This window comes from Micropterus dolomieu, linkage group LG22 (assembly GCF_021292245.1).
Source record: "Micropterus dolomieu isolate WLL.071019.BEF.003 ecotype Adirondacks linkage group LG22, ASM2129224v1, whole genome shotgun sequence".
Classification (NCBI taxonomy): Eukaryota; Metazoa; Chordata; class Actinopteri; order Centrarchiformes; family Centrarchidae; genus Micropterus; species Micropterus dolomieu.
In genome coordinates this window covers 1,416,943-1,439,800 of record NC_060171.1, presented here as the reverse complement: position 1 = coordinate 1,439,800, position 22,858 = coordinate 1,416,943, and the positions used below count along the sequence as shown (strand labels likewise).

General features: G+C 45.5%; 1 protein-coding gene across 4 annotated transcripts in view; it reads right to left on the bottom strand.

Moving 5' to 3' along the window:
- The window catches only part of znf609a (zinc finger protein 609a), a 67,154-nt gene that overhangs the window by 7,406 nt on the left and 36,890 nt on the right, over window positions 1-22,858 (bottom strand). For 3 of the 4 annotated variants that reach the window (XM_046037160.1, XM_046037162.1, XM_046037159.1), the window contains 3 exons: window positions 3,160-3,385; window positions 2,706-2,793; window positions 282-2,436 (listed from right to left, as the gene is read on the bottom strand). In XM_046037160.1, the coding sequence (XP_045893116.1) occupies window positions 282-2,436; window positions 2,706-2,793; window positions 3,160-3,385 (2,469 nt within the window). Of the gene's footprint in view, window positions 1-281; window positions 2,437-2,705; window positions 2,794-3,159; window positions 3,386-12,392; window positions 12,663-22,858 lie in introns of those variants that run through there. The other variant, XM_046037163.1, reaches the window with a different exon arrangement.

Genomic DNA, 22,858 nt, shown 5'->3' with positions numbered 1-22,858 from the left:
AGTAGCAGAGTATTCGAAACGTAGTTCAAATGTATGTGAACCTGAACGAACAGCTGCGGCTTTCTGAACGATACTGAAGCTATGACGCGCTGTGGCATAAAGTTTAACTGTTAAAGCGGCCTGAGGGGATTGGACCATAACTGTTGAGCTACAGGACCCTCGGTCCACCTGCACAGCGAGTCCCAGCTGATCTACTGTCTCTATAGTATAAAAGGTGCTGCTGAAAGGTTAAAGCAAGACACCGCCGGATGCAGGGGCGTTCTGGGTAAAAATGCAGTTACCTGTCTGTACCACATGGCAGGCTCTACACCTGCCGGCCTCCCAGGCTCCACCCCTGGCTTGGCCTCCTCTTTCCCATGATGCCCCGCTTCACTCAGCTTCATTTTCAGACCCTCAGGCTGGGAGGCGGGGGCCTTTTGGTCCTCTCCCTTCGCCATTATGACCGACTTGGCTTGTTCTGAAGCCGGCGGGGGCTCTTTGGGCTTGGTCAGGTTCTGTCCCCCCTTAGCGCCCAGGTCGGTGAGGCTGGGGGCTCGGGACAGGGTTGGGGGCACCGAGGCTTTCTGTTTCCACTCCTCTTTCCCACAAGCCTCCCGCTCTTTGCCCTCAGCCTTCTTGTCCACCTGCCGCTGGCGCTCCTCGTACTGCTGGCGGTAGGCGGGGTTAGAGGCCAGCAGGTGGGCGTGGTAGGCCTGGTCAGGTGAGTAGGAGTAGGGCGGGACGTAGTACTGGTTGTAGTACAGAGGCTGGGTGTACATGTTGGAGCGCTGCTGGATGACCGACGGCTGCTGGGGCCCCGGCTCCGCCTTCCTCTCCTCCGGAGGCTCCACCTTCACTTTGCCCTCCTCCGCCACCTCCGGCTGCTCCTCCTCCTTCTTCACCTTCACCTGAGCTCCTTCCACGTGAGGCGGCGCTGCGGGCGGCGCTCCTGGGCTGGGGTTGGCGTAGCTGGGAGAGTAGTAGGAGTCGTAGTTGGGGTAGTATGGCGATTCCTTACTGGGAGCCTGAGGGGGGAACAGAGCCTTCTTGGCCCCTTCACGAGGCCCCTGGTCAGGCTCAGTTTTGACCTTCACCCCCTCCGCCCTCCCCTCGCCGTCCTCCCCAGCGTCAGAGATATCGGAGTAGGCGGGGCTGCTGGTTTTGACGGAGGCACTGTCGGCTCCGTTTTGGCTGGGGTGTTGGGGGGGCGCGAGGCCGGCCTCGATCCTGCTGGCCACGCCGATGGACGGGCTGGGCGCGTTGTCCGAGAAGCTGTACACCTTGTCGGCCTCCGCCTTGATGCTGGCCAGCCGGCTCTGGTGAGCTTCGGAGGAGCCGTTGAGCAAAGCGTCATTCGCCTCCGAGTACGGGCTCTTCCCCTCCTCCGGCCTCCCCGCCTTACCCTTCGGACTGTCCCCCTCCTTCCCTCCCTCCCTCTTCTTCTTGTCCTTCTTCTTCTTGTCCTTGGCGAGGGTGGGGCTGGATGCGGGGTCAGCCAGAGGAGGCGGTTTGGGTTGGATGCTCTTCAGCTGGGGGCTCTTGGGGACGGACTGTACCACCGAGCCCAGAGCTGGGGAGGACGCCTGCAGGGCGTAGGGTGACGGGGCGCTGGGGGCAGCGGGGGCCACAGGGCGTGCCGGCTTCAAGCCTTTCTGGGTCAGTTTATCAGGCTTGCCTCCGGCTGCCACCTTCTTGGCCTTTCTGTCGTCCATCCCGTCGTTGCTGGCCTCGTCAGTCAAACACGCCGCCTCCTCGCCGCCGTCCGTCACCTCAGGCTCAGCCTCAGCCGCCTTCTTCTTTCCCTTTGATGTCGGCTTCCCCGGCGAGGGGGAAGGGGCGTCAAAGCCCCGTCCTTTGGGTGTCGTGGAGCGGGCGGGAGAGATGGCGGCACCATTGCAAGAGGCGGGGTCAGGGTGGAGGGCGGGGTCATCCCCATATTCACTGTCTCCATCCTGGTCCAACCGGACGTCGTGGTCGTTATGGGCTCGAGCCTGGTGGTACTTCAGCCCGTTGATGTGTTTGTACTTTTTGTTGCAGTTGGGGTGAGGGCAGTCGATGAGCACAGGGGAGGGGCAGGTCCGGTCCACCAGCGGAGGGGGCAGGGGGTCAGATTTGCCTCCAGGGAGGGGGAGCGCGGCGCCCGTGGAGTTGGTCCTCATTCTCTTTGAAGCCTTGGTGTCCTCCGAGCTGGAGGTGGGCTCCATATCTGAGGCGGGTTTGGGCTTCCTCTTGGCGGAGCACGGGCTGGCCTTGGCGTCCTCTGCGCCGCCGCCCGTCTGGCTGCCTCTCCGGCCTTTGCTGTTTGCAGCGGCGCCACGCGTCTTGCTGCTGCCGCTGCCTTTGTTGTCCGAGGAGTTGCTGTTGTCATTCAACGGCGTGTTGCTGCTGGGACGCATCCTCTTTCCCCGACCCCGACCGCTCCGCATCTCCACGTCACTGGTGGGAGACTCACAGAACCTGAAAACACACAAAGTGACGGCGTTAGCGACGAGAAGCAGGAAGGCTGAGTCACCTGCACTAAAAGTATCGGACCTCCCACTTATTCCCTCAGTAAACACTTTCCTGATGAGTTTATGGCCTCAGTCGCTAGTTTCAAGTCTTCTTCAACACAGCGTGACGTTCATTTAGTAGACGGCCAAAATGCCAAACTGGAGGCCACAAACCAACGGGTGACGTGCGGGTGGCAGTATAACCACTCCTTCATACAGTCTATGTGTTGTGTTTACCTTGGAGGGGCCCAGTCGTGTCTTGTGCAGTCCAGCAGGGTTCCAACGTACGTCTTGTTCCTCCAGGTGACGTTGACGACCAGCATGCCTGGAAACAAACACGCAGTTAAACACGTGCATTTACTGAACAAACACATTCAGTGACTGAAACCCGGAGCACGTGTTTCTGCAGCAGGAAACATGTCAGACATGTTCGGATGAGACGTCTTTCCCCTGCAGAGTCTCAGACGTCGAGTAGTTTCATACCGACATCGCACCCACCAGGTTTCTGAGGGCGACTCACATCAGTGATTCAGAAACAGCTTAGTGACTAATCACAGAGAGGAACTGAGCATTTTAGCAGAACGTTCCACTAACAGCGGCAGATCAAAGTGTCCGGCAGCAGCTGATGTGTGAACAGCTTCCCGTCACCTCCACGCCGTCTCGTCAACACCTGTGCGTGTTTTAACCTCACCGTCCTCGGTCTCCTGCCACACGATGCCCTCCAGGTTGACGCTGGTGCCCGGCTCACAGGGTCCCAGGCACTCCGGCTCGGTTGCCAGCGCGGCGTCCGCTGTGTTCACCGCTACTGAGCGCGTGCGGACCATGATCTGCTCGCAGGGAGACGAGATGTCGCTGCTGGCGATAGGAGCGAGGAGGTGGAGAGGAGGAGGAGCAGGGGTGGAAACGGGGGACTCCATCTGGAAGGAGGGGTGGGGGGGGAGACATGAGAGGAGACACGGTTACATAAACTGGGTCAGAGGTCAACATGTCCACCCACAGATAGACCACAATGCAAAGCGGCTCCAGCACAGGTGCTCTGCTCTCACCTACATCACTACTATATCAATAAACAGATAAAGTGCGGTGGACTCTCCCCCGAAGCTCAGAGAGCATTTACCCCACAGGTCACCCGCCACACAGACAGACACTTCATTACGTGATGTTGAATCGACTAATAAAGCTGGGCGAGCGGCGCCTGAGTCACAAGACTAAAAAGGTCAAACATCAGAAGAGTTTCCCCCCTGATATATCACCTCATATGAGGACATTCAGGAAGAATGTTAAAGCTGCTATAATCAATACTTTTATCAATAATAAGCGTGCAATGAGGAAGGTGTCACTCGTGGCGATGAATCCCTTCAGCTCTACAGAGCATCTTTCACCCGTAGCGGCTCTTCGGTTCGCCCTCATCATCATCTCCAGCAGCAGCTGTTTTCATCAAACGAGCTCCAATAAAGCCGCCGTCCAGCAGACAGTCAGAGAACAGCTGCTGGACATAGTGGAGCTAGATATTAGGGCTGCACAATTCTTCGAATATTGATCGCGATTACGATTTTAGCTTCCCACAATTAAATGAACATGATTGCAGCGATTTCGCCGTTTAAAATGCTCCGCTCATGGAAGACTGCTGCACATCAAATCAAGCGCTTCCTAAACTTGCAGCCACGGGGCCGATTTGGCTGCACGCGCCCTCCTGCATCCGCATCAAGCTGCACAGAGCAGGTCGAACTGGGCAGGAAGTCAGACACAGAAGGGCTTAGAGAATCAATTTTCAAAATAAAACACCCTGTGCAGACTCCCGATCATAAATCAACAATAAACAGTTAAAACAGACAGAAAAAGAACCATTTATCTACAGAGCCTACTTAATCATAGAAGAAGCACAAAAAGCAAACACTGAAACCAAACCAACAAAATCTAAACATGTCAGCAAATCAAACAAAACGTCCTGATTCTGAAATGCTACCTGTGGGAGATGCAGCCGTGCAGACAACCGAAGAAAAGCGGGTCGCAGAGAGCCGTTGGTGGTAAGCAGAGTAGAAGCACAAAAAGGACAAAATACCAACAAGCCAACAACGTGCTCAGCTCCTGCAAAGACGCGTCCAGTGGAAGTTAACGCCGTGCAGAGGACGGGACGAAAGCAGTGGACTTTCTGGTTAAAATGTTTTTTATATTTTGCTTCTAAGAGACGATGCACTTTAAAGGACCAGTCTTACTTTGATGCAAAGATTTGCACATTTGCAGAAATGCAGCACATCGTGGACGTGAAAGCAGCTGCCTGTTTATTTAAATTTGAAAGTGCAATAAAAATATGTTGTCCCTAAAAATCAGTGAATAATCGTGATAGATCAAAATAATCCTGATTATCATGTTGGCCATAATTGTGCAGCCTTACTAAAGAGTCAGATTCTTCCGTCAGGAGCCGGTGGAGACCAAACACAGAGCGAACAGAGAGAGAACACTGGACTCACCTTCAGCTGTTTGCTCACTTGTTCACTAGGGGTGTGCCAAAAATGAATACAGCAATATATCGTTAAACTTTTGTCTTTATTGATATTCCAGCCCATCATATCCATACTAAAAAAAAAAAAAAAAAAAAAGCTACAGCAAACACAAAGGGTCAAAATTCAACCTCAAAATTCCCATTGGCCTAAAAATACAGCTACCACTATGTGGAGAAAGGGTTTGACACTGAACAGTTAATAATATAATGTGATGTTAGGTGGTGCACAGCAATTTGTATTGTCAGCAACAAATTCTGTATATTCGCATTTTTACGTGCCCTTTATAAAGAAATGTTTTTATAAGAATCTTTCACAGCTGCTCTGTAGTTTTAATTTACTGAAAAACGTGTGCTGTTTTCTAACAGTTTGGTTTTGCAGCGAATAGATTTTATATTCATAAATTATTAAAAAATTACTCAAACCAATTAATTATCAAAATAGTTGGTGATTAATTTAATAGTTGACAACTAATGGAGAAATTAACGGTGTAGAATTTGAATATTGGCAGTTTTACCAAAGTTAATTGCGAATCAAAAATGTGCTCAAACATTTGCCGGGGTTAAGAAGCTCCACAAGCTCCCGCGAGGTCAGCGGTGGCGGCCGGCCGGCCAGTCCCGCCCACAGAGCGCCCTGGTCCCAGTTACTCAGACCACTGCAGCAGCAACAACAGGGGAAAGGCAGCGTTTCCTATACGTTCATTTATTTGTGGCGGCCCTCTGATTGCAGATCAGCACCGTAGCGCATTTGCGCAGCACATCGTCTCGCTCGTCCCTCTCTCTCTCTCTCTCTCTCTCTCTCTCTCATGAACAGCGCAGCACAAATCTGTCCAACACAACGCTGTCAATGTCAGAGACCCAGCATTAAAAAAGTTATTAGTAATGAGTAAAGGTTTAAAGTACATCGAGGAACATCTGGCTCATGATGTCGCCTACAGAACATTCTCCACTGAGTTATTGCCTAAATCCTATAAGCACTTTTAATAAACTACAGCAGTATGAAAGGTGCCTGTTGCTTTATTGTTCTAAATAGACATTGTTAGTGTACAGGTGTGGTTACAGTACTTGCTTTTAATTTGCTTTTATTTTATAAAGTTCTCTTATAAAACTTTCATCCCTGTGACGTCACAGGGATGAAAGCTAAATGCGCCTCATATAACGCTCGCCAAGCGGCTACTCCGACACGCCCTCAGAAACAGCGAGCTGCAGCACACAGCTCTCCTCTCCCTTCCAAACACTAGCTACCCTCCAGGCAGTCAGTGGACAGAAAGTTGTTCCTGTGATGTAGAGACAGAGCTCAGTTAAAACTTTATGGATACAGATTAATAACTCACCGCTCTGAAACTCTCGCTCCAGTCCGTGTTGCCGAGCCGGTCGGCAACACGGCTGAACCCGAGCCGTTTACCGGCTTCTCGCCGACCCGCCCTTCTCTGCTTCTGATTGGCTAGTAGTCTTTAAGTAGGAACTGAGCATGTGCAACTCCCAACAAAGATCATTTAGAGACAAGATGTATCACTCCATAGCTAAAACGAAGCCTTCAACACAGGCTGGAAAGAGGAGCTGCAGCAATGTGCAGTAGGACAAAAATATAACCATGTAAACCTGCTCTGGTACAACCTCTAAATAAGATTTTACCACCTCTTGGGCCAAAGATCCATAAAGTATTGGTAAATTATTTAATACAAGGTTCCATTAGTTACAACCTATCATAAGTGATTTATCATTTTCAAGTGGTTTATTTAATGCCAAACGTGTAGGTTTTTGCTGAACAGTTTAAACAAAATGAGTAAAGTTTATTTATATAGCACCTTTCATAGATATAAATCTCAAAGTGCTTCACAATAAAGTGCAATACAATACATAAAATCATGGGAAAAAGATAAATAAGACAGCCATAAAACCCTCGTCTTACCACAGGCAAGTTAAAGAAGCCGTTAAGCCTTTTTCTGTAAGGTTTTCTAGACTAATCATGAAAAAACTGTAATGACAGAAACCATTAGCCCTGAACGCAGCATGGGATGACCTTCCCTCCACAGAAGCTTAGCTACCCCTACCTCCCGTCACCTGATTCTGTGGGGAAATACCTTAACAACGCCAACCAGGAAGTTAGAATGAAACTCCAGTTAAGACTCATCTCCTCACTTCATCTACAGTCCTACATCTCTTACCTGTCTGACCAAGCAGACCAGCAGGAAGCGAGACACCTGGACAGATGTATCAACATCCAAACATTTCCTCCTGAATGACCGAGAGGGCGGGGCAGGGGAGACAAAGAGATCCCGGGAGGAGCGGTTACCTGGCCAACACCTGAGCAGCGGCTGACAGCCAATAGAAACACCTGAGGCAGTGACTGTGGCGTCCTGGGAGTTTAAAGGAGTCTGTGTTTGCAGCAACACACAGGAAGGAAACATGGCTGTTAACCACATATTTACCAGCCAACCAGCCTTTTTTATTTACAAAATCTTTGTTTATTTCTGACCAACAGATATTTTATTTATAATGATGCAGGGCGCTCAGTTGGTAACGCTTAACCTCACCCACTCAGCACGGTCAGCAGGCGGTGGCCAACAACAGCCACGAACAAAGAACTAAAAGGTTCCTCAGATGTAAGTCGCTTTGGATAAAAGCGTCTGCCAAATGCATAAATGTTCCTTCAGCCCATTGTTGTGTGTTTCCACTGCAGCCTAAAGACCTGCAAAGGTTAGCCAAACTGACCAGCTGACTGATGTATGTTCGCACTCTGACACGCGTCATCCAAAGCGGCAGACGGGCATCATTATTATTCAGCCAGCAGCACTCACGTCTGTGTCGGCCTGAGCGTCAGAGGAACGTGATTGTTAAAGAGGTCATATTCTGCTTTTTGGCTTGTCCCCTCTCCTTTATTGAGTTTATATCTTTTTTTGTGCATGTGACAGGTTTGTAAAGTGAAAAAGCCCAAAATGAGTTCCCATCTCCCACAGAAAACTCTGCTCTGAACTGAAAACAGCTCGTTTGTAGTCCAGCCTTTACTTCCCTTTCTTGTGATGTCACAAGTAAATACGCGTCATAACGCTCGCCAAGCGGCTGGCGGGCTCAGGCCCTCAAACCAAGCTAGTCTGAGCGGAGGCCCTTTGGCTCGACTCGCCTTTGGTTGGTTTTCCATTGTAGAAAAGTTGCACCTGTTCCTGCTTCCAGGTACTTTTTTTCGTGTCACCTCCGTCGAGGTTCCAAGCGAGCTGAGGGAAACTAAAATGTGACAGCAGACTGCTGATTGGTCAGAGAGAATATTCACTATTCACTGCATCATCATTGCTGCACCAGACAGAGGCAACAGAAAGTTTTATATTTTACAGTTTTCGTGTGTTATTTCATCACTAAATCCACTTCTGAGAAGTTTTGAGGTGAAATCAGCTGTGTGGATTTCCAATATTGACAGTTTAACGAGAAGCGGAACAAAAATGTGTTTGAATATTTTCGGAGTTGTGGCTGCGGGGGAAGCCTGCTGTGACCCGCGGGAGGAGCTGGCGAGGCCGGCCGGCCGCCCGCTCACAGAGCCCTCTGCTCCCGCCGTCACACAGACCGCTGCAGCAACAACGGCAGAGGAAAACACAGCAGGAAGGTTTTCATACCGCTTATCTGTCTTTACATTCTGAGGAAGGTTCAAACGTTTTAACTTAAAAAAGAGAAAGCCGTGTGGGTCGCTGGTGTGTGTGTCGCATTGAACATTACGTCGCCACGGTTGTGTGTGGCGTTGCTATAACGACCAGCTACATTGAGGGAGCATTGAAAACGGAGCAGGGCCAAACCGGGTCGAGGCGAGTTGAGCTGGTACTTGTACTGGAAAAACGGCATTAGAGCGAGTCCTACACTGCGCTGTGATCGGCCAGCTGTATATTCGGGGCGTGGCTTAGCAAAGGGTCACTTCAGGTGAACCAAACCGTCCACTTAAAGTTTAGTCTATAAAATATCAGAAAGTAGTGAAAATGTTTATTCCCAGGAAACTCAGCTCAAAAGCAAAACAGGGTCAAATTTTCTTTGATTTAAAAGAGAAAGAAAAGCATCAAATCCAAGATGAACACCTGATGGTTTCTGTCGAGCTTAGGACCACTAAGGAATATAAAAAGTGTCTTTACACAAAGTCCAAGACGTCCCCAAACATCTTGTTTTGTCCACAACACAAAAGAAGATTCAGTTTACAGTCAAGAAACCTGAAAATATTCAGATTTAAGGTGAGACACTGCAGGTGAACAGGGCAAAGACTTTAACAGCTATCTTTCCTAGTTGATTACTCACATTAAGACAATATTTTTTGGTATTACAGGTTTTCTGAGATCGTATGTTTACACGTGCAAATGAGGCAGTATATAAAGAGTATATAATTTGCATCTATTTCAAGAACTGAAATACGAACGCTGGATTAAGTCAGGTTCAAAATTATTGTTTTATTTTGTTGACACATTAGACTCGGACAGTTTTACAGAGGGGATTTTAAATGTCTCATTTTATTAATTCAGAAATCAGAAAACACTGCCAACAGGCAAAACAAAATGAATTTTCGCCATGTTTTTGGGAATAAAATGTTGTATAATTCAGGCTGTGAAGGAGATATTAACAAACCCTTCTGTAGAAACCTTCAGAATATGGAAAAGTTTGGTGTCTGTAGCAACTTCTGAAGAGTGAGAGCGCCAATATCTAATCTAATCACACCACATCTAACTGATACCTGAGTAACAGCATGTCTGAGCAGTCACACAGTCAGAGCCACCCGCGGAAAGCTGAACCAGGAAGCAAATCACGCCATGCAACGCATGTAAACCAATCACACTGTCAGAAATCGACATTAGCCAATGATCCCTCAATGATCAGCCTGCAAATCTGCCACCCAAACACGCAGCGGAGGCTTCGGCAGACAACGCTGGATGTGTGGGGGAAGGAGATAAACAAAAGCAAGACGAGCGATCGAACGCCAGCGAGGTGGATAACTGCACGAAGAAGATACTTCACTGTCACATACATGTTGCGAAATGCATTTACAGGCTGTATCCTGGAATCCTGAAGTATATTTCTATACATTTTTAAGACCTTTCAAGACTTTGTCAGCATATTTTAAGACTGCCGCACCACTTTGAGCTATAACCAAATTTAAATCAGCCACACACCTTTAAAAAGGGACATATTTGAGTTTTTATAAGGAATTGAAATACATTTATAAAATATTTATTGCCTATATGTCATCACGCCACCTACAAATTGAGGCATTCACCAACTTTCTCAGTTGCCTGTAACAACCTGTACGGGCCTACTGAAAAGCAGCTGTCTTACATAAACTATGACGTTTCTGTACGCAACATTACAGCAAATCATGTGAAAAACAGTGTCATTTTATGTTTTAGTTGGTTTAAACAAGATAATGTGAGCTCGCCTGCAGTGATGTGTGTGATAACTTTCATCGACCACCTGATCAACACAACAAAATTCAAACAGGGCAGGAGGGAACAAAGATGAAGAGAATAAACTGAGTGATGAATAAATAAGTCGTGTAGGTGGTGCAGCACAGGCACAACCTGGAGGAGGAACTGGTCTAAATGACTGGATTAGCATAATAGTATAACATTAAATTAAGTGTATATTGTTAATTTAATAACTAAGTTTGATATTAATATATTCATTGTGTTACTATACTCATAATAGAATATAACTTACCACTAGTATAATATTTATTCACATTACAGCTGCTTCAGTTTGGGGTTGTTTTTTAGTCATTAACTTTGTGCTGCAGACTACATGAGAGTCTCCAGCCTTGATTTTGATCAGGCTGCTAACTCGTCCATAATCAGAACAGTTTATGCAGAAGACTGAGTTCAACATTTATAAAGTTTGTTGCAGCACATCAAGCTTTTTTTAAATCCCGCTCCATCCAGGCTGTGACTGATCTGTTCACAAACAGTGACGCTGACGAGAGCGTCGGCTTTATGAGAAGTTCAACGTGTTTCAATAAAAAGCATCGATTTAGCTAAATAGCCAAACGTTAGCCAAAACCACACGCTCCTTGAATTTTCCCTGTTGTCTTCTGTCATCTTGCTCTTGTTTTTCAGGTCACTTTTCAAGTGGCCGCAGAGCGATTCGGCCCACCGGGGACCAGCTCCAGATCTATATCAGTGTCTGGTCATTGGCACTGACTGGAGAACCTAAGGCCGGGAAAACCGGGGTTTGAACTCGCCACCTTCTTGCTGTGAGACCACAGTGCTACAAACAGCGAGGATCAGTCTCTCTTCCAATGATTTGTGCTGCGCATCACTTTCAAAAAGTTCAAGAAAGGCGTGAGGCGAGCATTTCAGCTCACTCCAACAGGGACACTTGCTGCTGAACACAGACTGTTTCTGCTGATAGCTGAAAACACATTTGTTCACCTGTGGCTCAGACCTGGCAGCGGCAAACAGCTTTGGTTTAATATTTGATTACATTAATGTTTAAGTTGAGATTTACAACAAATATTTAAAGCTGCTGTGTGAAGAGAATACTGCTGGGAAAAAGCACCTTATTTGTTTAAAGTGTTATTACACTTGTGTATATATATAGCAGTACATTTACACTAAAAGTGCGCAATGCACTACTTAAGTATTCATTAATCAATTTTGCACATGACAATGAGATCAATTGCGATTAAATATTTTAGTTGTTGCCCAGCACTAATATAAACATATTAAATTGAATTATGGTGTAATATTTTGCAGTGTTTAATTGATGTCTAGGCCAGCTGACTGCAGCAAGGCAATATTTAATTTAACTGGTTTCATGACACATTAGGATATATTGCATTTTTGATTAATTGCCCGTCCCTAATAAACACCAACATATATTGATTGCACATGTGAAGCCTGTAGCTTTTTGTGCATCCTCTGTCCTCGGGAGTATGATTTTATGCCAAAACACAGCAGCGTGTTTAGTGGCACCGGTATGTGATGCACCGATCGATCGGCTTGAGACCGGAATCAGGCCACCACCGTTACACAGTCCTTCTGTAGGAAAGACTGAGCAGTTTATTTTCCGCAGCGGCCTGAGACCTGGAGCACTTTTTATTTGGAGGTGTGTTTGAGTGAGCGAAGGTCCTGTAACCTGCTGCAGTTTGAAGTTATTTATTAATCAGTGTTTTATAATGCAGATTATTAAATAAATAATGAATGGATCCCGGTCAGAAAAAACAAAGTTAATGGGGATCCTAATAAAGAGAATTTTCCAATAAAGAAAAGTCAAAAAAATGTTTGAGTATGCCGATTTTAGAAAGAAAGAACATCGGAATCGGCCAGGAAAAATGCAATCTGTGCCTCTCTAGTAAAAATCCAAGAACAAGGATCCGCACTTGTCGCTTTCTGAAAGAAGTTGCTGTCGGTGAAATAAAAAGGTGATACGGCTCCTTTCCTTTTTCAGGTAAGTGCGTGTTTTACCTTGTTTTTACAGGCTGAGACACCTTCTTCCTCCCTGCAGAGCTTCTGGCGAGCATGATGAGCTCTGCCGGGTGCTGGGAGTGACGCTTACTGGTTTAACCGACTGGTTAAGAGGGTGTTGCGAGAGAAAATCAGCCTTCCAGCCCCTATCCTTCCTCCTCTTTGAGAATAACAAACATGGCCGCCTGGAATGCTGGGAAAACCCCCCGAAGAGCTGAAAACCCACCAATCAACTGCCTCTCGCTCACCCCTCTAACCTCCTCACTCGGGGTGGGGGGTGGGGGGGTCTGTTTTATAGCCCTGCTACTGGCTGCAGAGTTTCAACCCAACAAACAGTCGCAGCAGCGATGTGACGCTGCCCGGGCCGGGAAACACCCCCGCTCCTCCTCTCCATTCAGCCAGAGAGGTATTCATTACAAGAACAAGCCACATTCCTTTCAAGGTCACTTGCTCGCTGTGAGCCAGAGAGAGAGAGAGAGATTAGAGATAGTGATCAGCACTTCAGAAAGCCTCTCTGTCTCACATGCGGGCGGAGAGCTGACGCTTGTTCAATGTGTCACTCAGGGGAGACGTGAAGAGTGGGCGAGGTTGTACGAGGCCGCCAGACCTCAAGAGATAAGAGTCCTGTTTTTATTTAGGTTTTAGGAAATTGTTGAAGCATTTCTGACACTTAGTCCTGTTGAGTCACCAGGACAAACAATGAGACGCTGTTGTGAAATACTTATGGTTTCATGGCTCTACGGAGTATTCACTCGCATACGCCCGTAAAAGTGCAAACCAGAAAAATGATTTACGAGCACAAAGAAAACAACCTGCCATAATTTAATGTTCTAATATTATACAAGTAGAGTGATTTATACTAGTTCCTCCTTCAGGTTGTGAGGAGAGCCTCTGCAGTGGACAGATTGGTCCCGGACGCCATTGTGCCAATAAGTGCTCCTTCTAGCCGCCGCCTCCTGAGAGCAACACGCTCCCCTTGTTCTGTTTCACTGAAGTTATTGTTGCAAATATTGTTCAGTACTCTTTGTTTACATAAAGGGTGGCGTGGGTGCTGCTGGTGTATTGTGTCTCCTTCAAAAGCTACAAGTCCCACATTCCACAAGCCGCAATCACCGTAGAGTTTTCTCTCTCATTACTGAGATTTATTAAAAATAAATTTAATTACACCTTGATTTAACCGGGTAGGACGATTGAGAACAGATTCTCATATGCAATTGCGCCCGGTCAAGATAAAGCATCGCCGTGCAGTCCAACACACAAACAAAACAAAAATACTAAATGCTATAAAGAGTCTGTAAAATTACAAAAGGCAGCAGAGAGTCTCCAGTTTGTGCAAGTGATGTCTGTTCAGAGAGGGAGGTCAGCTGGTACGCAAGAAAAACTGTAGAGTGCATCTGTGCAACCCTAACCCCTACTTATAAATTATTTCATCAACATACACATTTTTATCACTATCAACAACAAGTTCTGAATTTAGAGGAAGGTCTTGCAAGTTACCCCTCAACCCACCTGTGATGATGTAACTTTTAACCTCTTAACATTCCCACAGCCTGCCGTCAGGTCTGTGCGCACAGCTGCTCTGTTAACTTCATACCCATACGATGCACCGTTTGAAAGCTAAAATCCTCGTGATTCGACCGATGCAAACCATTTCAAGATACAGTCACCACAGCGAGTCCAATCAGCGCCTCTGTCAGACCAGCCAGGACAAGCAAAACTGACGCGACGCGATTATATTCCAACAAAAATGGTCTCGGCTCGTATGTCATTAGAACCGTAATAACTCCGATGATATCTTGTATTCAAATTAGCCGCTGAACTCTGACCTTTCGAGTGACACCAAATCCGACCCAATCGGAGCTCACACGTCCCGTTCACAGCCTTCAATTCACAGTTTTCAGTCACTTGACATGCGCGGGGACCTGGAGGGCAAAACAGCAGACCAACATAGCGGCTCACACCGTGACTCCCGCGTAGAGACGCCGCAAAAGCAGTCAAATTTTATTTGGATCACCTCTCAACGTAAGAAAAAGAAAGATGAACAGCCAACGAGAGCCCGCGCTGTAAGGAAGGGCCGGCCCCCGTTATTTCCTGGGCAGGCCGAGCCAATTGCAACCAACTGTGCCGATGACGAGAACTTCGTGTAGCCAATAATATTCTGAAAATAACGATATCCAGCTTTAAGTAGGAAGTTCATGATCTACCAGCAAACAAAACACATCTGCATCAAGCTACCGGCTGACACGGAGCGACGCAGCCGCCTGCCGCCTGTTTTAGAAAAAATACATCCACTTAGAAAAACCTGTGTAAAATAATTTACCATTTTTCATGGTATTGGTTTGAAATTTAAACTTGGACTAGGTAAGGCTTTATGCTGCGGCCCTACAGTGTTTCCCAGCTAATAAGTCCCAGCTGTAGTTGTCTGCATGCATTTGTTAACAAGCATTTTCAAGCAGAATTTTCAATGCGTTTAAACTTATATTAATCAATTCCAGTAGCACTTAAAGTGATTCTTTTGGGTTAGACACTGCAGAGTGTTATCTTTCAGAGAAGCCCAAAACCAGGCAGATACTCCAAATGGTTCAAGAACTACATTCAACTTACTTTGGATCTGCCTTGAAGAGGTGTTTTGCATGAATTTTACAGCGATGTTAAGAGCAGTACCGCAGAGACGCTGTGTTGCTGTAGTCATCTCAATTAGAGTCACAGAAAAACCTGGAATCAGCTGTAGTCCAATGAGCACCAGCTGAACTAAACGAATAAAAAACCTCAATCTTCCTTTCGTTCCATCACCCTGTACCTAAATCCCACCTTCTAGGCATCACACGAGTATCAAACATCAGGGGACTACAGGGGACGCTGGGTTTCTGGAAACCGTGCGATAGCCTTGAACTATTGCTCTAATCTGGATATTTGGAGTAAGCAAGTTATTTGTGTTCCTGTAAACTGACTCAGCAGAGAGAGACCTTGAAGATTAGCGACCACACATGGCCGCCCCCCCCCAATCAACACATTCTTCTCCTATCAGGACTCATCGTGGACACATGTTCAGAGAAACACGTCAGGAATGTGTTGAAGGCCGTGTTGAGGAGGCCTTCAGAGGGAAGATGAAGAGGACACCTGGAGACCTCTCAATATCCCCTTAAAAACCCCTCAAGGCCTTTAAAATTCCCTAAAGCACACGTTAAAAACCCATCAGAACTTTCCTCAAGGACCTCCCTCCATAACACATTCACAATCCCACCCTCAGTGACCCTTGAAAACCCCTCAAGGACTTTTTTCCTTCACGTTCCTCCTCCTCTCGCTGCTCTCACACAAACTCAGAGGAATGTTAGAAATGAACAACAGGTTAGCAGTTTCTTTTCCACGGGATGTCGAGACGCTGGAATAACATCTGGGCTGGAGGGAGGGAGAGACCCACACCGAACAAAGCCATTTCTCTCTTTGGACGGGGGCCCAGGACCGTAACTTCTACACCGACGCCGTGGTCTGACAGTCAAAGAAGAAATCACTCTGCTACATTTTCACTATGAAAAGCTTTTTGAAAAGGACGGGATGGAATTTAAGACCAATTCAAAAACCAACATGAACGAATAAGGTAGACGACGTGGTCCTGATCGGTTTTGAAACACAAAGCTATGTTACTTCACGTTGGCTGTGACGTTTAATACATTTTCTCTTAATCGATGACGTAGCAAATAATAGTTATACCCATCGGTCCTGTTCACATTCCAGATGTGCCTTCACCGTATAATCAAACGCTGCATCGTCGATGGAAGGGGTGCAACAACTAATGGATGTAAATCGACAATAAATCAATCAATGACTAGGGGTGGGAATCGCAGGGTACCTCCCGATACGATACACGGCTCCGGCTCACGATAACGATGATATCACGATACAGCAATTCTGTATATCGCTCGACAATCCTAAAGCGATATCTGTCTATTAATACAAAATGCCCGTAAAATGAAGGAAAAGGCACATAAAACGCAAATTCACTGAATATTTTACTGCCAATACAAATGTGCACCACCTGAGTCTAATCTGTCCATCACATTATATTAATAACTGTTCAGTGACGCAGCGTCGTGCTGCCCTTTATCTTCCTACTGGTAGCTGTATTTTTAGGCCACTGGGAATTATTGGGTTGTAGTTTTGACCCTTTGGGGCTGCTGTAGCTGGTCTGGGTGGAGTGTAGAAGCAGCAGATCAAGACGGTGAAGTTAGCAGCTCTTTTTTATTTCACACAGAGCTCAGGAAACATGTGTACTCTAAGTATTTGCACAGTATGTCACTCGGGATGTGAAGCATGTGAAGCAAAATGTGTAGTTTGTTAAGATTGTATTTTTGCGAGCCCGATGCTAATGTCTGTTAGCACGTTCATGGAGATTCCCATTATATGTTAGCATTGAGCTAACTGTCAAAGCGCTATTTTTCATTAATATTATGTACAGATATGATGGGCTGGAATATCGATACAGTATCATGGAAAAATGTACGATATATTGTCACACCCTTTTCATGGCGTTGTCGGGCCGTAACGTCACCGTCAGCTTAACGTTGTGTATTGTTCAGTTAGGGGGAAATATACAGTGGGGAGAACAAGTATTTGATACACTGCTGATTTTGCAGGTTTTCCGACTAACAAAACATGTAGAGGTCTGTCATTTTTATGCAAATTAATTATTTAAAAATCATACAATGTGATTTTCTGGATTTTTGATTTAGATTCCTTCTCTCACAGTTGAAGTGTACCTACGATAAATAAATTACAGACCTCTACAAGCTTTGTAAGTAGGAAAACCTGCAAAATCAGCAGTGTATCAAATACTTGTTGTCCCCACTGTATAAACGTTGTGAAACGCTGTCTACAACAAAATCGTTATTATTGGTCCCCTCTTGTAAATTCGGCAAATGTAATGCATGATGTTATTCCTTTCTTTGTATAAATAGTGTCAGTTTGTCCCGTTGTGTTGCAGTACTGATGTGAGTGCTGCATACAGCGCTGCACAGACACTTATTCTGTACTGTATAGACCTGTTTAGTCCATGAAAGGACTTGATTTCAGCGGAACTTTCTTTTGCTGCAGCAGAAATGTTTATTAAAATATGTATTTTTGAAAACAGTATTCATTTTATTGTCTTTACTGTTAATTAGCACATGCCTTAAACAACCTCAAATTTAATTTAAAAACTGATGAAAGGCACTGCGTAATCTCGCAATTCGTAATCCGAAAAACGATTATATCAAAATAATTGTTAGCTGCAGCCCTAGTTCATGGCGACGTGAACGGCAGGAGAACGTGTTGCTGCCGAGTGTGCACGTTTAGAGAACACCGCAAACATTTCTCCTATGTATGCGTTTATTAAAATAGGATCTGTATTGGGATACATTCCCCGAATATCAACAATACAATCGTGGCTTTGAGTTTACATCCGCTCATTCTGATGCGTTTCAGCTTTTCTGAGCAGGGTGACCACCTCAGAGGAGCAGCAGGGTTCAGACATGTGACCCGCTCTGTTCAGCACACTTCCAGGAACTCCAGGAGGTTGTCAGGGGCCCCGTTAGCTTCTCGAGACGCTGTCATTTACTTTTTCAGTGAAGGCAATTTCCTCTCAACCCATCTTCCTCTACTTCTGTTTCCCAGAAAACATTTGGAGAACCCCCAGAGAGCAGAGCGTGCTGCTCTTTGCTGCAGGTTTTATGTGCAGGTGGAGCCTCTTCTTCATACCGTTGTACCTTACAGACTGGAGTTTACAGTATTTGGCCCGTATTTAACTGTCGCTTTAGCAGAAGAAAAGTGAAACTGCAGTGGAAAGAAATAATTCAGGATATTGTCAGCATTACAAAAATATATGCTGAGCTGTAAAAACAAGGCTGAACTAAATCAAACGTCAGGACAACTGTGGTGAATCCTCCTTTGTGAAGCTTATAACGTTCAGTTTGGTAAAAACAGAGCTTTGTAATATTTAGCATCGTTCATACAAACTGGGTGGACAAATTAATACAGACACCTGTCAGTGTAACACAATACAATCCAACAGCAGCACAAAACACGTCTCTAGAGTTTGAACAATAATACCTTCATGAAAGGAGGACTGATTGCAGGACTGGTGTATTGGACTACATTAGCTTTAGTTAGGTGGACCTCGTATACTGGAAACTGACTGTGTGTCTAAAAATAAGTCCACAGAGTTTTGGTTCAAGAAGCTGGATCCATTACCCTAAAGCAAGGGTTCCCAAACCTTTTCAGCTCTACTCTCAAAAAAAAAGAGAAATTTGGCGTCTCCTCAGGACCCAAACACACACAAAAAAACACATTATAAACCCCCTCACATCAGCAGATAATCTGGGCCAAACATCTGTACCGACCAAGGTCCCAGACCAGGTCTCTCCTGGGACTGTCAGCAGGGGTGAATCAGGGACAAATTAGCCAAGAACTCCTGTAGTCTGCAGATTTATGCGTTTCCTGTAAAAACACCAAGCTAGTGAGGGACCTGCTGTGGATGACAGACTGGAGTTTACAGTAGCGCTACTTGCTTTTTATAACTCTATTATAAAGCTTCTGAGGGTGAATTTACAGGCTGTTCCAAAGTGTTTCCTGTAGAAATGTGTTTCATTTCCATCCACTGCTGCAGAATAACTTCAAGTTGTTAACTTATTATTGATCCCTGAAAATGATGTCTCTCAGAAAATTTACATTATTTCTCAGTTTTACTGACCAGGGGCCGCATTTATCAAGCTTCTCAGAATGACTCCGATAAACTCACGTTGAAAGGTGAAATCACTCAGAGGAGTTCATATTCACACATTCAACAGTGAAGAATGTTCAAGATAATAGAAGATAATACATTATGATATAGGCCTACACGTTAATAAATGAAAGATTAAAAAGTTTCTTTATGTGAGCGCCCAAGTGCCAAAATTATTTCCACAACTATTATAACTATACTACTATAAGTATAGCTTATTGATGGTTGTGACGGCTCTAAATCATCAGCATTGCTGAGTTTGTCCTGTGGCAAAGGAACAAAGCGTCATCTCCACCTTCAGCTTAATTGAAAACGCATCACTGTGTAAAGTCAGTGGCGAGATGGCGTCCCTCACCAACTCGCTGACAAAGTTTATGCCTGCGCTGCCCGACCCCGTCTTATTAACTGCGCGTCGTCGGATAATTCAGAAGCATTCTTCTTCTTCTTCTGAAAGATTTGTGCACGTCTCTGTCTCCACAGTCCATCTTCGGCCCTGCTGGCAGATCCTGACCACTTGAGAGACCTCTGTCTTAAATAAATAACTGGGAGAGTGAGAGTGATTCTTAGCTTTGAGAAATTTGATAACTTGCTTTTATTCTTAATTTTAAAAGTAGGAGTAATATTCATGAATTCTCAGCACTTGAGAAGATTGATAAATACCAGCCATGAACTTTGCCTTTACCTTCTTTGGTTATTCTGCAGTGGAAGGAAATCAAGCCTTGAAAGTTTTAAAGTAAACACCTTGGAATAGCCTGTTAATACACCCTCAGAAGCTTTATTCGGACTATATGTATACAATATATTATGTATAATATTAATGAAGGACGACAGAGCAGCTGGTCATCGGTTGATCCTGCAGTGAAATAACGAACAAAACTCCTTCATTTTAGATCTGAAAATGTCTGTTTTGGTGACGTAAACGTTGTTTTTAACTTTTGCACCAGTTAAGTTTTTACTTAGGTTTACAGAAGAACTACAAACGTGGAGGCATTTCTCAGGTAGTGGGTGTCAGCTATTTTAGACTCAAACTTTAATATGATGCTGGACTCGTCTGCTCTAATCAAAGACTTGGGGATTTCAGTCCAAATGATTGCTGCTTTTAAGAAATATTTACATGAGCATAGCAAGAAAATTTTAAATAATCCTTAAGTAATAATGTTAATTTCACTCAGAAGTAACAGCAGCTTTAAGATAAAAACAAAACTTTAGATGATATCTAGTCCCATGATATTGTTATTTTATGCCAAACTCCAACTGGTTTTTCATCTGATTTGATCTCTCAGTGGTTACTGCTCCTACTGATGAACAATACCCCATCATCTAAACACAGCAGTTTCATTTGATAACCACATCCACCCTCAAACACATGGGAGGGATCAGCAACAACAAAGTGAGACCTCCTGACGCTCCCGGCTAAACTTCAGTTTAAAAGTCAGATTCTGAGAAACTAACACCAAGACTTGGACGGTAACTGCTGTTTTAGATAACCGGCAGATTTTTCCAATCAGAGATGACTGAGCAGCTGGAAATATCCAGGAGTGACGTCAAGATTTTCTATTCACAGGAAGAAGACCCCCTCCACATGCGTCTCTGTAATCTTTACTGTCTGTCCTCGCTGTAAACCGTCCAATAGGAAGAGACCGGCTCCCTCCTTCTCCACCGTCTTTCCTTTGTGTTTAGTCTGAGTTTCGTCCACGCGGTGTCATCTGTTTCTCTCTGTGGTGTTGAAATAGACTCGAGGTGTCTCCTGGCCGCAGAGCTTCAAACAGAAAGTGGCTCTTGGAAACGTCAAGCAGTAACCTGGAACTCGCAGCCTGTTTAAAGCTGCAGCGGGAATATTTCTCTCATATTTGCTGAAACGGTCACTGTATCCTGACAGCAGTACATGAAGAAGACGCGTCGAAGCAAAGGGGCCGGGGTCCTGGTGAGGCTCTCGCGAGGACCCCGGCCCCTTTGCTTAACCACTTGTTTAACTTTGAGAGCGAGCCCTAAATGGAATGAGGTTTTACAGGACAACCTGATGTTCAATTGTTACCGACTGCAGCTTTAATCATGAACAGCCGATTTTATCTTTTAATCCACGGCCCTTCTAACCTTCAATCCACGGCCCTTCTAACCTTCAATCCACGGCCCTTCTAACCTTCAATCCACGGCCCTTCTAACCTTCAATCCACGGCCCTTCTAACCTTCAATCCACGGCCCTTCTAACCTTCAATCCACGGCCCTTCTAACCTTCAATCCACGGCCCTTCTAACCTTGAATCCACGGCCCTTCTAACCTTCAATCCACGGCCCTTCTAACCTTGAATCGAAAGCATTTTAAGTGTAAAATGGAAGCCTTGCTACGCCTCGACTCAACAACCTGCATAACCTTTCAGTGAATTGGCAGCCTGTTTGTTACTGAATCAACAGCCCATGTTACCCATAAATCACCAGCTTGTCTGAATCTAAATCAGTCAAACATCAGAGCAGGTTCAATAGTGACTCAGTGCTGCTGAAATGACAAACTGTTTCCAGGATCAGCCAAAGGATCAATGGCAGCATTATCTAAAAACAGAAACTGGGCTTGATTACATTACTTTGTAAACAGCTCATTCTCAGATGATGTATTAGGTAGAAACACATTTGTGCAGTGTGTGGAGGCTGACCAGGTTAAATCGACACAATAGCTTCCTTAAAAAAAGTTTTAAATAAATCTTTTGGGATCTCCCTTAAAATTTAAAATAAATGACTGTGATTATGAAGTCAATTTTATTAGCATTTCTTAGTAACACAGCTGGTCCCTGTAGCAGGGGCGCAGAGCAAAGGTATTTCTTATCCGAAGTTTTCTATTACAGCCTTGCAGATACCAAGACAGATGAGAGTTTAAAGGTTTTAGCGGCAGAACACTACGAGGTCAAGAAGAAGCGACACCCACAGCCAGCTGCAGTCCTGCTTGTATCTGAGAGGCCAGAGGTGACGGCAGTAAATCAGCGTGCAGCACAGAGGAGGTCGGCCAGCTGGATGAAGGAAAAGAAAGCTTGGCAGCAGAGCTCCACGGTGCCGGATAACAGACAGCTCTGAGCTGCAGGACGCTTTGGCAGAGCTGGAAACCTCTGCGCTAAGCTAAATTTGGTAAAATGGTGATGAAGGCTGAAGAGCAGCTGTGGGGAGACACAAGCTGAACAGTTTAGAGTCCAGAGAGGAAAAACAGCAGATCTGCATGAAAGGATCATTTCCTTCTCCCTTGCGCTTCCATTGTTCGGACACACTTGTTATTTTCTTTCTTCAATAAAAAGGAAATATTCTGACATCTGTAGAGCAAAATGCAGTCTAAATGCTGACGATGATGTAAAATCTAACTTTACTACCCTCTGTTTTTGTGGGACTGTTCGCTGGAGGGTAAAATATGAAAGTGCTCAGTGCGTTTGTGTTCACCTTGTCCATCTCTGCAGAACTGAACATGAGAGAAACATTTTGCATGTTCATGTGTGGACTGGGAGTCAGCGGGAGGTGAAGACGATATGGCCAGAAAATAAAATTGCATGCAGACGTTGCGTCTGGTCTTAAAGGGTTAAAGGGAAACTCCACCGGTTTTACACATGAAGGTCGGTTTACTGGTCACCAGAAGAACCACTCAGGTGTCTTCGGTCTCTCTGGAGGAGCGAACACAAAAAAAAGGGTTTAATAAAAAGAGGCTAACGGTTGCATTATGGGAAATGTAGGTTCCAGTG